The sequence below is a fragment of the Asterias rubens genome, chromosome 6 (genome assembly GCF_902459465.1).
Source record: "Asterias rubens chromosome 6, eAstRub1.3, whole genome shotgun sequence".
In the NCBI taxonomy this organism is placed as follows: Eukaryota; Metazoa; Echinodermata; class Asteroidea; order Forcipulatida; family Asteriidae; genus Asterias; species Asterias rubens.
The window spans coordinates 9,118,302-9,135,233 of record NC_047067.1 but is presented as its reverse complement, the minus strand read 5'-3'; the positions used below and the strand labels follow the sequence as shown (position 1 = coordinate 9,135,233).

General features: G+C 37.2%; 1 protein-coding gene across 2 annotated transcripts in view; it reads right to left on the bottom strand.

Annotated features, from left to right (window-relative positions):
- The window catches only part of LOC117291255 (nephrocystin-3-like), a 36,102-nt gene that overhangs the window by 11,025 nt on the left and 8,145 nt on the right, over positions 1 to 16,932 (bottom strand). For both annotated transcript variants that reach the window (XM_033772877.1, XM_033772878.1), the window contains exons 7-17: positions 15,259 to 15,395; positions 13,988 to 14,178; positions 12,589 to 12,678; positions 11,230 to 11,371; positions 10,421 to 10,594; positions 8,346 to 8,564; positions 5,434 to 5,577; positions 4,620 to 4,717; positions 3,104 to 3,428; positions 2,495 to 2,659; positions 1,140 to 1,240 (exon numbers count right to left, since the gene is read on the bottom strand). In XM_033772877.1, the coding sequence (XP_033628768.1) occupies positions 1,140 to 1,240; positions 2,495 to 2,659; positions 3,104 to 3,428; positions 4,620 to 4,717; positions 5,434 to 5,577; positions 8,346 to 8,564; positions 10,421 to 10,594; positions 11,230 to 11,371; positions 12,589 to 12,678; positions 13,988 to 14,178; positions 15,259 to 15,395 (1,786 nt within the window). The remainder of the gene's footprint in view (positions 1 to 1,139; positions 1,241 to 2,494; positions 2,660 to 3,103; positions 3,429 to 4,619; positions 4,718 to 5,433; positions 5,578 to 8,345; positions 8,565 to 10,420; positions 10,595 to 11,229; positions 11,372 to 12,588; positions 12,679 to 13,987; positions 14,179 to 15,258; positions 15,396 to 16,932) is intronic.

Here is a 16,932-nt window from a genome sequence, read left to right as displayed (position 1 = left end):
ATAGAGCAATTATGTTTCCAAACTCAATCGATCAATCAATGATTAATAAACAAACAAATAAATCAATCAACCAATAAATAAATAGAGCAATTATGTTTCCAAACTCAATCAATCAATCAATGATTAATAAACAAACAAATAAATCATCAATCAATAAACATATTGAGCAATTCTGTTTCAAAACTCAATCTATCAATCAACGATTAATAAACAAACAAATAAATCATTCAATCAATAAATAAATAGAGCAATTATGTTTCCAAACTCAAACGGTCAATCTATGACAAATAAACAAATGAATAAATCAATCAATCAATAAATTATAGAGCAGTTCTGTTTCCAAGCTCAGCTCATCAATCAATGATAAATAAACAAACAAATAAATTAACAAATAAATAAATAAATAGAGCAATTATGTTTCCAAACTCAAACGGTCAATCTATGACAAATAAACAAACGAATAAATCAATCAATCAATAAATATATAGAGCAGTTCTGTTTCCAAGCTCAGCTGATCAATCAATGATAAATAAACAAACAAATAAATCAACCAATCAATAAATAAATAGAGCAGTTCTGTTTCCGAATTGCCTTAATGGTTAGACAAAGCCGAAAGTAAAAAGGGAAAGGAAAAAAACAGCAATAAATACCAAAGACCCACAATTAAATAACAAACTAAACAAAATGGGACCTTCATTTTATTGCTTATTACTTCACATGACTCCAATAACAGCCCGGTTCATACTTCCTGCGAAAGCAAATGCGATACAAATTTGACGTCAACAATCCGCAACAAACAATTCGCATCCGTTGACTTGTACTCAACTCCTGCAAACATTCGCTTGTGAAAACAGCCCTGTCGTGTTAACATTTGTATTTGCCAAGAAGTGTGAAACCACCTGTAGACATTTCTTCATTCAAATCCAATCTCAAAACCTACCACTTCAGTCAAGCCTACCATTGATTTTTCCCTTGGTCCTATGACGCAGTGAATAGTTTTCTAGATACCAGCGCTTTATCAAATTTATTAACTTATTATTATTTATTAGAGACACTGGACACTAATGTTAATTGTCAAAGACCACTTGTCTTCTCACTTGGTGTATCTCAATTGTGATTATTATGTTAAGTCCACTTACTTGAGATTCTTTGAGTAGTATGAGATGAGATGATGAGTGGTAGCTACAAGGTCTCGCTCGTTTACACCCATACAGTAACTCAGCTGAACTGCCTCTTGTACCTGAAGGAGTATTGATATTCATATTTATTGAATTTCTCGGGTAGATCAAAAGTACGTTAATAAACAACAGATAAAAACATTCAAAGATACAGCAACGAACAATTTAAAGGCAGTGGACACTATTGGGTAATTGCTCAAAATATTATTAGCATAAAACCTTACTTGGTAACGAGTAATGGGGAGAGGTTGATAGTCTAAAACATTGTGTGAAACGGCTCCCTTTGAAGTGACGTATTTTTTGAGAAAGAAGTAACTTTCCAAGAGACCTCAAGTTTAGAACTTGAGGTCTCAAAATCAAGCAGCTGAAAGCACACAACTTCTTGTGACAAGGGTGTTATTATTATCTCGCAACTTCGACGACCGATTGAGCTCAACTTTTCACAGGTTGGTTATTCTATGCATATGTTGAGATACACCAAGTGAGAAGACTGGTCTTTGACAATTACCAATAGTGTCCACTGCCTTTAAATACAGAGGAAGAAAAAAGAAACAGCTGGAGCACGAAGCATTGGCTACAAAGAAAGACAGTTACTGTAACGAGGCTCTCCTCTCCAGCTGATCCTAAAGAGCACAACAATATTTTGAAATAACAAAATATATAATACAAACAGCAATAAAAATATTACAAATACAGATACAAATAAAGGGCATACAAGAAAGGTTAAAACATAAATTAAAAAAATACCGTAAAATGAGATGAAAAGGATTTTATATTCATAAAGTACATACTTGCTGCACACAAAATTCTACTAACATCAATGGGTACAAAAGCCTTTTTACATTTTGCGTATCATAAGCGTAAGCGTATTTCACAGGTTAGCAAGACAATTTGGTGGCCAGCTTCAAAGCGTTCACCAGAAGTTGACATTGTTACTTCATTCATTTTCATACAGTAGACCACCGAAAGGTTAGCATCAGGAAAGTACTGAGTATACAGTGCTAATTACACATCAGTCTAAGGATCAAAACAATTTATATTCATTTCATATATTATTATTATTATTATAAATGGTTTGTTTTATTAGAATACAAAATATATAAAAAGGTTGACTCCATTCAAATTTACCAAAATTTTACAAAGTTTACAATACACACACACCAAAGCATAAATACGCATTTATAAGCTGATAAAAGCCTGCATCAAATACAAACAATGAATATCAATAAACAGGCAAAGGCATACATCAATACACACACACAAAAGCATAGTTGCAAACTCCCAGATAAAACAAAAAATAATCTACACCTTCGTACCTGTTCATAGGCAAATAGCAATGCACCAGCTCTGAATGTTAAGACATGCCGATCCTGGAGGTCGTAGCATAACGGTGCCCATATCACCCAAGTCAGATCAGGAAGTAACTTAAATAACTCCCATTCTGATACACCGTTACGAGATACATACACCAGCTGACATATCTGAGAAATAAAAAACACAAATGACTGTCAAAAAGAGGGGGCAGGGAAGGCAATGAAGAGGACAGTATTTGGCATGTCGTGGCCGAGCTGTCTGTGACCAAACCCGTGTCCCAAGTAACATCATACATTATTTGTATGAAATAATTGTTAGCTTAAAAACTTACTTGGTAAAGAGCAATGGAGAGCTGTTGATAGTATAAAACATTGCGAGAAACGGCTCCCTCTGAGGTAACATAGCTTTGAGAAAGAGGTTATTTCTCACTCAAGTATTTAAAGACTTCAGGCCTGAAGCCTTTTATTAGGCATCTAAAGGGTGTTTTTCTTTCATTATTCTCATGCAACTACTACGATGACCAATTGAGTCAAATATAAAATTTTAAAAATAGGAAATCAGACTTAAGATGGAAGAATATCATTCCCGTATCTAACTTGAATTGAGCTTACCCTCTTGATTATTCCTCTACATTTACTGTCCTCATGTTGGTCTTCTAATGATTCCAATATGTATCTATACATCTCTACTGTATCGGCATGCTGTAAACACATGTCCAGTGTAGTATCGGTCACTCTCCCTCCACCGCAATGCGTCAGCTCATCAATAAGGACCGTGAGGTAGAGGGGAAGGCGTGTTGCAGGGGTACGACAGTGCGATAGGGTCAGAACCTCTTGCTCGCTGGTCAACGGGAAGTTTCTCTCTTGGTTGAGGGAGTGGAGTAGTTCCTTAGCGTGACGGGTACCGAGGGGTTCCAAATGAAGAGTCAACCAAGACCTAGTATTATAAGATAATGATGTATTGATCTTTTATTTTGTTTTATTTTATTTCCTTTATTCTGGTTGTGAAGCTAAGCAGGCCTGAAGCTAGGGAATCTCAGATAAGCAAACTTAATCACTATAATAGCCAAGAACTCCATGGAGAAAAGACAAGGAAGGAAGATTCAGCTATCTACCATCTACATAAGCACAAGACATATTAGTGCATACAAAAGCACATGTCCTGCGGCCCATAATGTGCATCTACTGGTTTTAAATACATAGCGGCCCTTCCATGACAAAACAGCCCAACTCAAAAAAATTACATTTTTAAAAAACTCAAAAAATTACATTTTGAGAAAAGCAAGAATAATAATAATAATAATAATAGTAAACATTTATATAGCGCCATATCCATCGAAAACAATGCTCCATGGCGCTAATACAGAGAAACATTAAAAATTTAGATAATCAGCAAAAACAACAAGATATAAAAATAAGTTCAAAATCAAGCGAACAATGACAAGCAATGAAAGAAATTAACAATAAACAATGGAAAGGTATCAAATATACAACAGGAGTATGCACAATTTAAAACTGCAAAGAGATTGTACAAACAGACCAGCTGTGACCAAATAAAATTGTAAAAAGAGACATTCACTAAAACTCCAGGGAAACGATAATTAATTACAGAATGGAAAATAAGTGCTACAAGAGACCTTAAATGATAATAAAAACCACAACAACTACTTGAACAATATACAGTTATAAAAAAAGAACAAAGATTTATAGCCGTTTTGCCATAAAAATGGGACAAAAATTGAAAACGAGGCTGAGACCTGGATCTGGATAGTTATTCTCAACGCTCTAATTAGAGCCAAACAAGAGGAGAAGATGTTGAAGAAATTTCAGATTAAGATGTGGGGGGAAAACCCGCGAGAATTATTCCAGGGAAAACCCATGTAGTCAAGTAGAGACTAAAAACCCAATCCACATAGTGCCCCCCGGTGGGATTCGAACCTGTTTCCCAGAGTTGGAAGGCAAGGCAAGACACCACTACACCAACCTGACCCGATCGGACATGTTATATTCACATGCATACATAGCATGGTTTTGAAACTTTGACATGGGGAAAAGCACTCTCAATTTACCCAGAAACTATTTTTTTTTTTAAAACGTCGATACCTAACCAATCCCCGGAAGATCTTACCTCCAAGCTGGGAGACAGTTATCAGGATTAGCAGTCACAATAATTCTGGTATCGACAGGCAGAGGATCTAGCAACCACTGTAAATGACATTCAGCATTCTAAGAAAAAGAGAAAGGAAAAACATCAATAGATCTATATCATGGTGCGGCCATCTTAAAATTTTCTCCCATTCAACTCAATGCAACCAAACTGAGGCTGGAAGTAAAAAATAGTCTGGTTCCTTTTTGTGCAATGAATATTAGCATTCATTGCTGTTGTTGGATACAATGATCACGACCAAGATGGCGGCACGGTAACCAGGGAACTCTGCAAGGTCCCCTCAATGGGATGTATAATCGCCAAGCTAGCAACAGCCAATTACTCTCATATACATGTAGACCCAACGCACAATGTGCGACACACTTGAGCCCGGTTCATACTTCCTGCAAATACGAATGCGATACCAATTTTTACGTCACAAATTCCAAACAAATAATAATTAACAGCCGACTTGTGCTCAACCCCTGCGAAATATTTGCTGTGAAAACAGCCCTGGGGTTGATTTCACAAAGAGTTATGACTTGTCCTAGGAGATATAAAAACCGTATGGCTCGTCCTAAGTTACTCGTCCTAACTCAGAATAAGACTAGTCCTAAACTCAGTGAAATCCATCCCTGTGGCGCCAAAATCTGCTTCGTATTCGCATTCGCAGGAAATATGAACCGAGCATTACCTGCGTCTATCCTGTCCGCAGGAATCAAAATCGTGGCCGAAAATAAGCACAAAAGATTTGACTCCCAAAATGACCTGCATTATATTGTTTGGAGGTGCTTACCTGTATTTTATCCAGTGAATCAATGACAAGTATAATACCACCCGGTAATCGAGATGAAACTCGCTCTAACCATTGAGGAAACTCTTCAATGAGTCGAGTAGGTTCACAGGTTAATACTGGTGGGGATGTCACATACTGCATCAACTGCAATAATATCAAAACGTCATGATCAATACATAAAACTATTGCATTGTAACGATAAGGCCCTCTGCAGATACAAGTGGTAGAAATATTCCTATCACGATGGGAAAGGTGTCTCTCAGTAGATCCGGTGACAAACAATAATGTTCGTGCGTTAAATTTGCATCTTGATAAATAAAACAATGTTATTTGGTTTTACCATTACACAGATTTGTGCATTTTTTTATATTTTTTTTAATGCAAGTCGCCAGAACACACAAGGCCTGAAGGCCACTTCAAGGTGTGGGCTACAATTATTTTATTCCAGAGGCCGTTGCCACCTACTCCTAGGGCTGAAACAGGGTTACCCCTTTTACAGTCCATACGGGTAGTGCACCTTTGGTGGTAGTTGCTAAGACACCTACTCTAGAATGGCAAAGGTGAAGGGTTTGAATCCCATTCAAGTTATTTGCATGCGGATATTAACTCACAGAACTGAGAAAGTACTAAGCATACAGTGCACATCGGGGTAAGGGTAAAACCAAATAACAAATAGCATCACAATGAGACAGTTGATTATAATTTAAATTGGCGATCACTACATTATTTCTCCAGCCCCACACTGCTCTATGATCAGTCGCTGACTTCCCTCCTGTTCCTTTTTTAAAAGTATTCATAGTTTACTCTCCTCTTGACTACATGTTTTATTTCGGAAGAAAACAAATTGTAGATAAATATACACACACGCGCTTATGCACAAATGCGACTTGCATGTAAGACCGGTCAGTGAGTTTAATTACAATACATGAGCTACATGTAATAACTCAGTGAAATCTGGCTTTTCTGTCTCACTCAGCTTTGCCTTGTGAAATGGAATAGTCCAGATTCAACCTCGTGATTATATTCTGTGACAGTATTTTCCTATGAATCTACTATTTGTTCAATATCTCACAGCTGTTGACCAATCAGCAGCGAGGATTCAAGTTAAGGAACACAATCAAAAATTCTAAGGATAACAAAAAAAACTAGACATAGAATTTTTGTTAATTACAAAAACATGGTGTTCGGTTGGACGTTATGTGATGACGTAGTTCATAAACATTGAACCATAAAGATGACTTTTTCTACAACGTGTCGTTAATTTTTATAGTTAAACTTGTATCACAGTTTTTTAAAACTCCTTTTTTCTTCACAAATGCAATATGTTTGTGTGAGATTATTGGCTTTAGGTTTTAATTTGCAATTTATGGAAACCCTTTAAAAATTTAGCTACCCCTGCACGGGATGATGTACACAGATTTGATAATCAACAGCGCCCTCTTTTGTTGGACAAACAAGAGCGCTTTTGGGATTCCCCCAAAAACGTTCGCGCCATATGATTTTTACACATTTTAAACGTTGTTTTATTGTTATTTAATACCTGATGACGTCATTATGACGTAATTAGGCATGTGTTGTCTTAAAAACACTAAGGTTCAACTATCTGTTGAGTTTCAAGGTTCAAATCGATCTCAATCTTGAGTTATGCCTTAGATAAGCTCAAAAGTTTTTTTTTTTAATGAAAAAAATACCCGGAAGTTAAGGTCGTACGATTTTGGCGTTAACTTTTCAAATATTGTCCAAGTCTTTATCTATCCGATGCTGAAATCTGAACATCATAGCTTTTCTATTCGTTGATATACAGCAACAAGCAAATGGTCATTTTTCAAAATTAAAAACCCTGTCATGACGTCACCAATGACGTCATCACTCCCAAAAAGTGGCGGTTTATTCCACTCACCATTGCCTATGAACATAGTAAGTTTTAAGTTTGTACAAGCTTTACTTTTGTTTAAAAGCTCAAAAGTTGTTTTGTTGATGTAAAATACACGAAGGCGAACTTTGACCCATGGTAACGACCCGGAAGTTAAGGTCGTACGATTTTGGCGTTAACTTTTCAAATGTTGTCCAAGTCTCTATCTATCCGATGCTGAAATATGAACATCATAGCTTCAATATTCGTTGAGATACAGCAACAAGCAAATTGTAGTTTTTCAACATTAAAAACCTTGCCATGACGTCATCAATGACGTCATCAATCCAAAAAAGTGGCAGTTTCATCTACGCACTAGTGCCTATGTACAAAGTAAGTTTTAAGTTTGTACAAGCTTTACTTTTGCTTTAAACCTCAAAAGTTGTTTTTCGATGAAAAAATGCGAAGGCGAAATTTGACCCAGGGTAACGACCGGAATTTAAGGTCATACGATTTTGGCGTTAACTTTTCAAATGTTGTCCAAGTCTTTATCTATCTGATGCCCAAGTATGAACATCATAGCATTCTTATTCGTTGAGATACAGCGAAAAGCAAATGTCGTTTTTCAACTTTAAAAACCTTGCCATGACGTCATCAATGACGTCATCATTCCCAAAAAGTGGCGGTTTCGTCTACTCACTATTGCCTATGTACATAGTAAGTTTTAAGTTTGTACAAGGTTTACTTTTGTTTAAAATTGCTGGAGAAGGTTCGCAGGGAAAGAAGAACGCGAGGAAAAAAAAAAAAAACAGAACAATAACAATAGTTGTTCGGCTGTTGGCCGAACACCTAAAAAAAAACAGAACAATAACAATAGTTGTTCGGCTGTTGGCCGAACACCTAAAAAAAACAAAAAAACAAAAAAACATAACAATAACAATAGTTGTTCGGCTGTTGGCCGAACACCTAATTAAAGAAGCCATTTGTCTTCAAAGTTTAAATGAATTTCACTTGTTTGCAGTGTTGGATTATTGTTTAAATGTCATCATAAAATCCTTACCAGTGCAGTTAGTCTTCGAACCATACTGACAGCATTGGCGCTGCATGACGCAGGACTCCCAACAAAGTGATAGAGCACCAGACTATCCGGCGATCTTCTCTGATGTAGCGCTATCCATTTAGCAACTAGGAGTGATTTACCTGCGCCAGGTATCCCGCTCACAAGAAAAGGAGGCAAAGGTCCTGCTGCTGCAACGTGTTCATTCAATCGCTCATAATGCTAGATATCAATTACACAGACATCAAACTTGAATATTACACATAATAATATAATAACAATAATAATAATATCAAACTACCAAACAAGGCGCCGAGTATATACAAACTTTCAGAAAGATAGGTTATTGCAGTGATGAATTCTGAGACCCATTTATGTAGCACCTTATAAGGGTTTACAAGGTGCTACGGCGCATACAGCAGCCACAGCCAGGAACACTAGGGCGAACCCCTTCTCTTTTCAATAAGTGCACTGGGTTCTTTTACATGTGTTACACAACACATGGGACCAATGGCTTTACGTCCCATCCGAAGGTCGAAGCAATGGTTAAGTGTCTTGCTTAAGGACACAAGTGTCACGGCTGGGGATTCAAACTCACATTCAGAAACACCAAAGTTTGAATTTGGTGCTCTTAACTGCTCCGCCATGACACTTCCACAAACATACATATGTGACCCGCTCTGTGAAAATGAGTCAGATGTAGGCAATTTCAAGAATTGAGTTATATGCATAGCTGGAAAGAACATATCAGCAGTAATTTGGTGTGTGTCTAAGCTTTGGGGTGTATCGCGTTGCTGAGTTACTCCCGTTTGAAATTAGCCTCTACACCATTTTTTGTGAAAAACGAATTACAAGTAAAATGATATTTTAAACTACCATTGTGTGCAAAAGGATACAAATTAGACATTTGTATGATCACAAAATTGTTGTATTCATAGCTTTATTGCCTAAAAGTAAGTGTTCTATAGGTTAACCATGCAACTAAAGATCTTAAAAATATTTTTTTTTTTTTTTTTTTTTTTTACATTTTCCGCATTAAACTGTCCATAACTTAATGTTGCATTGGGCGACATCTGACTCATTTTCACAGAGTGGGTCACATATATTTGTTGCATCCCTGTGGAGACATCTTTTGTTTTTTCCTTTGTCATCACTGTACTTATTATTGTGAATTATAAGGATCTATTTCACTCTGACACTATAGTATTTATGTGGTGGGTAGCTGTGATAGTCAGGTCATTGCAGAGAGGAAAATAAAATATAGCACTTTTATTACTATCTTGTAACAAAATAAATATCTGCACTCAAACCTTCGTAGCAACATTACATAGATAGGTCTCATAATCCAAAAAGTTAAATAATCTGCCGTCGATTTCGCAAAACTCTTCCTAACTTAGGATTAATCTAATGACTTAGGACGAGTCCCAACCCTGCACTGTAGCATGTAGACCTTAAGATTAATCCCAAGTTAGGACGAGTTACTCGTCCTAACTCGAGATAAGACGCTTTGTGAAATCAACGGCTGTCTGAACATATCAATTTTATTTTTTTTTACCCATGCACCGATGTGTGTGTTAGCACTGTATACTCAGTACTTTCCTGAGTCCTGTGAAAAAATATCACAGGCATATTACTCGAGTGGGATTCAAACCCACGACTCTTGCAGTGTCTTACCAAATAGACTACCGAGATTGCCTGGTTGCTAGAGGCAGTTCAAATCCTATGTTTCGGCAGCAGCTACCGCAACGATATATAATTGTTAAATTTGAATTGGGGATTCTAAATATTAATTTTGTTTTACCCAAACACTGATGTGTGTTAGCACTGTATACTCGGTACTTTCCCCCGAGTCCTGTGAAGAAAAAAAATCACAGGCATATTACTCTTTCTAAACATGTTTTGTCTGTTGAAGCGCCTTGAGTACCTTATTGGGAGACACGTGCATTGTATAAGGTTATAAGTATATTCCCCGTAGCGTATTGTTTACTAATTCAACTGACACATATCAATCAATAAATACAAACAACTCAAATACATGTATGCCTGGCATAATATTTAGACTTCCTCACACAGCTAACCTTTTCAAATCCCAGTTCACATGTAGATACGGAAGCAGTATGGAACATTTCTCGTTGCTCCCCATCACCGTGCATATCCCATTGACATCCCGCACACAGCTCTTCATATGTCATATCAAGCTCTGTCTGAGCATACTTCATCTCTGGTTCTACGTAAGTATCTACTCCCAACTCCTATAATGTAATCCAATAGGGATTATAATTAATATTCATAAATACACTTCCGCTATTTCTATTGGTGGAAAGCACGTCAGGTGGGGGTGTCTAAATGGGCGATATAAACGCGGCTAGAAGTGTTTAAACAAAAAGTGGCGCAAAAGCTGTACACTTGGCGCTAATTTTTGCATCATGCAATAAATACACTGGCAATCAATAATAAGTGCGCGCGCGTATGTACGTACAGTGGTTGAGTAGCATTGCATGCATTTTGAAGCTACACGAGACGGAGCATGAGATCGATTTTTATGCGCTAAAAAAAAAAGGTGTTTATGAATGGGAATAAAGAGTGGTGACTAGGTCTTGAAGGCTTGTTTAGAACCTTTCAGGGTAGAAGGTCCTGCAATAAAGGACCTTGCACAGCCTCAAACCTGCCGGCTTTAAACGAACGTTTAAGACCTGATACCACCTTTTTATTCCCTTTATTGAGTTTATTATTGAATTTCTATATTGCACTCTCTCGGCACTAACCCCCAGGTGTAGTAGAGATGTACAGAAACACAAAGCTGATTGGCTCCAAGCGTGACTACATTGCGTGAGCATTTGTATGGCCCTTGTCTCAAACTATTCTGATAATGTAAATCATGACTTACCAATTGCACTGTTCTTTTAAGTTCTGCAAATGCCTGTTCTACACCTTCATGAGGTTCGTTATAATTAGAGATAATCTTTGCACATCCCGTCTTATTTACTCGATTCTTTAAGTCTTTCGCCTCTCCTTGGTTTGGTTTAGACCTGCAGTCAAAGTAGTAAGGACACAGACAATGAAATATTCTTCTGCAATAACCATCCCTCCACTTTAGATAACAATGATTTGTCTCAACATTTCAATTAGCCTCTTCACTACAGAGGATACTTATGAGAAGTCCCAGATCTTGTTTTGATCAGGAAAAAATTCTGTCTCACTGGAAGCAGGAAATCACATGGGCCCAATTTCATACCTCTGCTCAACAGTTAGCACACTTTTGTGCTTACTGTAGCAGAATATTTGCTACGGTGTAAGTGTATTTCACAGGTAAGAAAGGGGGCCATCTTGCACATTCACCAAGGATATGTATTGTGGTGTCATTCATTTTCTTGAAGTATAAGCACCGCAAGGCATGTGTTTCCTGTGCTTACGGTTACCATCGCTATGAAATAGAAATAGCACACTAAGCACTAATTGTCATAGACCAGTCTTCTCACTTGGTGTATCTCAACATATTCCTAAAATAACAAACCTGTGAAGATTTGAGCTTAATTGGTCATCGAAGTTGCGAGATAATAATGCAAGAAAAAACAACATTATACAATGTTCTAACACGATGTTGTGTGCTTTCAGATGCTTTATTTCGAGACCTCAAATCCTAAATCTGAGGTCTGAGGAAAATTACTTCTTTCTCAAAAACAACATCACTTCAGAGGGAGCCATTTCTCACAATGTTTTATAATTTATTATCAACCTCTCCCCATTACTCGTCACCAAATAAGGTTTTATGCCAATAAATATTTTGAGTAATTACCGATAGTGTCCACTGCCTTTAAGCAGCTCTATGAAATTGGGCCATGGTGTCAATGTAAACTTAAAGGCAGTGGACACTATTGGCAATTACTCAAAATAATTGTTAGCATAAAACCTTTCTTGGTGACGACTAATGGGGAGAGGTTGATGGTATAAAACATTGTGAGAAATGGCTCCCTCTGAAGTGCCATAGTTTTCGAGAAAGAAGTAATTTCCCACAAATTTGATTTCAAGACCTCAAGTTTAGAACTTGAGGTCTCGAAATCAACCATCTAAACGCACACAACTTCGTGTTGCAAAGGGTTATTTTGTTTTCATTATTATCTCGCAACTTCAATGGTTTTTACAGATTTGTTATTTTATGCATATGTTGAGTTACACCAAGTGAGAACACTGGTCTTTGATATTTACCAATAGTGTCCAGTGGCTTTAAGTACCATGTTGTACTTACCCTTTATATATTGGGTTTCTGAAGCAGAAGATTGCTGACCTAGCACCTGGGTCATTCAAATGACCTAGTTCAAACTCATCGCAAGTAAACCTAAACATCAAAAAAACGCGACATCAAAACCTTATTAGTTTGTTACAATTTCAAATTCAATTGTCTTATTTCTACGTATGTAGACGAATAACTAACATCTATTAAATCAGTGTGGTACCCGCTGCTAACACCAAGGATTGAAACTGCCTCTTACCGCCATGCTAGCTCTGTGGTCTAGTGGTAAGACATCTGCTCTAGCAATGCAAAGGACAAGGGTTCAAATCCTACCGGGTGATTTGCCTGTGGATTTTTGTTCACAGAACTTGGGAAAGTAATGAGTATACAATGCTTTATACCAACGGTGTAAGACTAAAAAATAATTATAAATGAATAATGTTTGGTTAAGGGACATTTAACAAAAAAAAGACACTTGATTCTTGTTGGCCCATGTGGCAACGGATTTGAGCAGAATGGATGCATGCTGTCCTAAAGGACTGCTTTACACAAAATGTTTAAGTTTGTTGAATTAGGATGTCACACAAATGATAGCAACTAACAGTTTGATGTACTGACACATTGCACAACGTGGAACGCACCTTCCGCAAAGTGTGTTTCTACATCTTCCCCCAAGTAGGGAGTCATGTACCTTGTTTACATTTTACAGTAGCGTATATGACCATCCACATTACTGCGTCGACAACAAGATAATTTATCATTGAAACAAGAATTCTGTATTTCCGAGTTGGTTCTTTGCATTCCGTGTTTTTGTGATAGAGTATCTTCAAAATACGAGTTTCCGAGATGAGATAACTCGGGATTCCGTCTTTCCGAGATGTCACATCTTTGAATTCCATGTTTCTGAGTTGTTGTATCTTTGTATTCAGTGTTTTCGTGATAGACTGCTTTGAAATACGACTTTCCGCAGTTTCGTATCTTTGAATTCTATATTTGTATCATTTTTACCCTTGTTTCCATGCTAAATTATTTTATTAACGCAGTAACTTGGATGGTCATATACGCTTCCGTAACATTTTGACTCCCAAAATGGCAGACAGAACACTGGCGTGTGAATGCACTCCGCAAAGGGTCAATTGATCAGAACAGGCACAATATGCTCAAAAGGATTCTGTTGCATCATAGCAGCATAAGGATAACACCTAATTTCCTCAAGCCTGTAAGCCAACATCTTGATAAGCACAATCAAATCTTGCATAGCAAAAAATAGATTACCAGCCAGAATACCATACAGTTACCATTGCTGCGACTCGTACCCAGGTCATTTCTTGCTTTGCAAAAGAATTTCATAAGCAAGATTTTTCTGCTTAACTGGTTTGTTTAAATTTGGCCCCGATATGAATTGGATTCTTACAGATTTGTTTGTTCCTCGAAGAAGGCTAGAAAAATACTGCAATCCTGGACAAGTCTTTTATGTATAGCGTGAGCCTTGAGCAGTTCCTCATCAGAGTATGTGTTGATTGTACTTTCTGAGACTGGTAAATGGACCATCAGGAAAAAACGTCCTTCCATCTCGCATAGATCCCTCAGTTTAGGTTCAAACTCCTACGTCAAAAGAATACATTACTGGTCACTATATTACATCATCAAATATATTAAAGGCACTGAACACTATTGGAAATTACTCAAAATAATTGTGAGCATCACAACTTACTTGGTAACAAGCAATGGAGAGCTGTTGAAATGTAGTATAAAACATTGTGAGAAACGTAGTTTTTGAGAAAGAAGTAGTTTCTCACTAAAAATTTTGATTTGAATTTGAAACCTTAGCTGAGGTCTTGAATTCAAGGATCTGAAAGCACACAACTTGTGCAACAAGTGTGTTTTTTCTTCCATTATTCTCTCACAACTTCGATGACCAATTGAGTTCAATTTTTCACAGGTTTTTTATTTTATTTGGATTTTACATAACACACCAAGTGAGGAGAATGGTCTTAGACAATTACCAAAGGTGTCCAGGGCCTTTATTCAAATTCAACAAAAATCACAAGAGGGTCAACAGGGAAACAATAATAATAAAAATTACAGCTTCTTAAATACATCGCTCATATCCGTCACTCAAGTGACGCTCAAGGCGCTTCAACATTCAGTTTTTGCCTGCAAGGTATTGCGGACCTCAATTTTTATAGAGACCTATTCATTTACAAAACACATGCTGTGGTGCCATTTACCAGGAACAAAATTTTTTTTGTTTACCGGGCTTTCAAGTCTGAACTCAGCTAAAAGTCTGAAATTGTTCATCCCTGCAGGTAACATTCCGAGTAAGACACCATCCATAGAGTTATATGAGAAATAGAGGGCGCACTGGCCTACATGGTTAGGCCGCCCGGCGTGCGGCTATTTTGTAAGTTGAAAAAAACAAAGCATATAGCTTGTGATTTTCATACACCGTGTAGTTTCACATTTCAACGTACATTTACAGCATGTGCATTCATCTTACAAAATGGCGCGCATGTCTCCTTTCAGTCCCGTTGCATTTGTCAAGTTCTTATATATGTATAACTCTATGATAATTCACATATCTGATATGAATTAAGACTATTCAACATCAACTGCAAAAAGTGCACAGTTGACTCTCATGTTTTTGAAGCGATTTTAAATAAAACAAGCTATCATTGGGCTCACCTTTTTCATTATATCCACTTCCTTTTGCATGTTCTGTGGGGCAGAGACATACACTCTGATTATATTGTACTGTGAACTCTGCGGTAGACTCAGCATCACTTGATTCCAGGCAACTACAGATTCTGGACTTTCTTCACCTAAAAATAAAACAAAATTATAGTCACTGGAATTAATCAATCTGAGAATCTTACTTAATAGACAGTCTAGGCATTTCCAACTAATTCAACTTTACAATCGTTTGAAAAAGTCAAACTGATAGTTTGTTAATTACAGGAAAGATTCGAAATATGATTTAATTGATAATCAATTTGAGTACAAATCCAAAACATGAAATGAAATAATAACTTTGACCAAATGAGAGACAATGATCAAGTAAATAAATATATGGCACAAAGCGTTGGTAGAATAAAAATTTGTTTTCTAGACGACTGATGGGGGTTTTTTTCGGTTTTTTTTTCTTCTTTTTTTAGACACAAGGCCACAAGGCCTAAAGGCCACTTTAAGGTGTTTCGGCGGCTAAAAATAAATGTTTTTTCAGGGGCCGTTGCCACCTACTCTTGGGGCTGAAACAGGGTTACCCCTTTACAGTCCATACGGATGTAGGCTTGGGTATCATCCATCTGAAGCCTGGCTGATAGAGCAGAAAGCGCTACCTTCCAAACTTTACGAAGCAATCATGGTCAAGTGTCTTGCTTATTAAGGACACATGATGTCACGACCGGGACTCATGTCAGCTTAACATCATGTCAGCTTGGTCATTTGCATTGAAATCAGTTTTCAATGACATTGGTAACAAAATCTGAATCCTTGCCACACATGTAGGACTACTATGTACTATGCTGACATCCATAGTCCGAACTGCCATCATTTGCATCTTACAATCAGGGAGTTTTTTGGACAACAATCAGGAAGATACTTAGAATTACATTCTACACAATAGGGAAAAATGTTCCCATAAAACAGGAGATTTTCAAATTTGTTCATCAGAACATAAAAAGATTGGTTTATTTTCAGGAACCTTTCTGCAGAATTAGGGAGAGTTGGCAGCAGCTCTGCACAGTAGATCTTACACTAGTTGACACTACTATCACATCTGCACCACTTCCTTACTTCTCCACTCAAAACACAATCAAGCCATAGGTCCAGTGTGTTTGTGTAATGCACGAAAAAGAACCCAGGGGTCGATTTCACAAAGAGTTAGGACTAGTCCTAACTTAGGACTAGTCCTGAGAGATATCAAAAACGTACAGCTAGTCCTAAGTTAAGACTAGTAACTCATCCTAACTCGAGATCAGACTAGTCCTAACTCTTTGTGAAATCCACCCCTGTGCACTTTTCGTAAAAAGACAGAGAGAAGGGGCTCGCCCGGTGTTCCTGGTCTGATCGGCAGTATATTGCTACTGCACTTTGTAAAACATTACATTGTGCTATAAAGGAATTATTATTATTATTATTATTATTTATTCGGCCAGTGTCAAAAACAAATACATTCTAGTAAAACAAAGGATAATAAGACTTCAAAAAAGGTAACTTAAATACAAGGTAACTAGAGGAGCGGGATTAGACAAAAGGGTACAGGACAGGTACGGGATGTGAAGGAAGGAAGAGGAAGGGACAACAATCCATTCTAAGACGGCCAGGATAAACAAAAGCGTACTACTACACTATGACTCA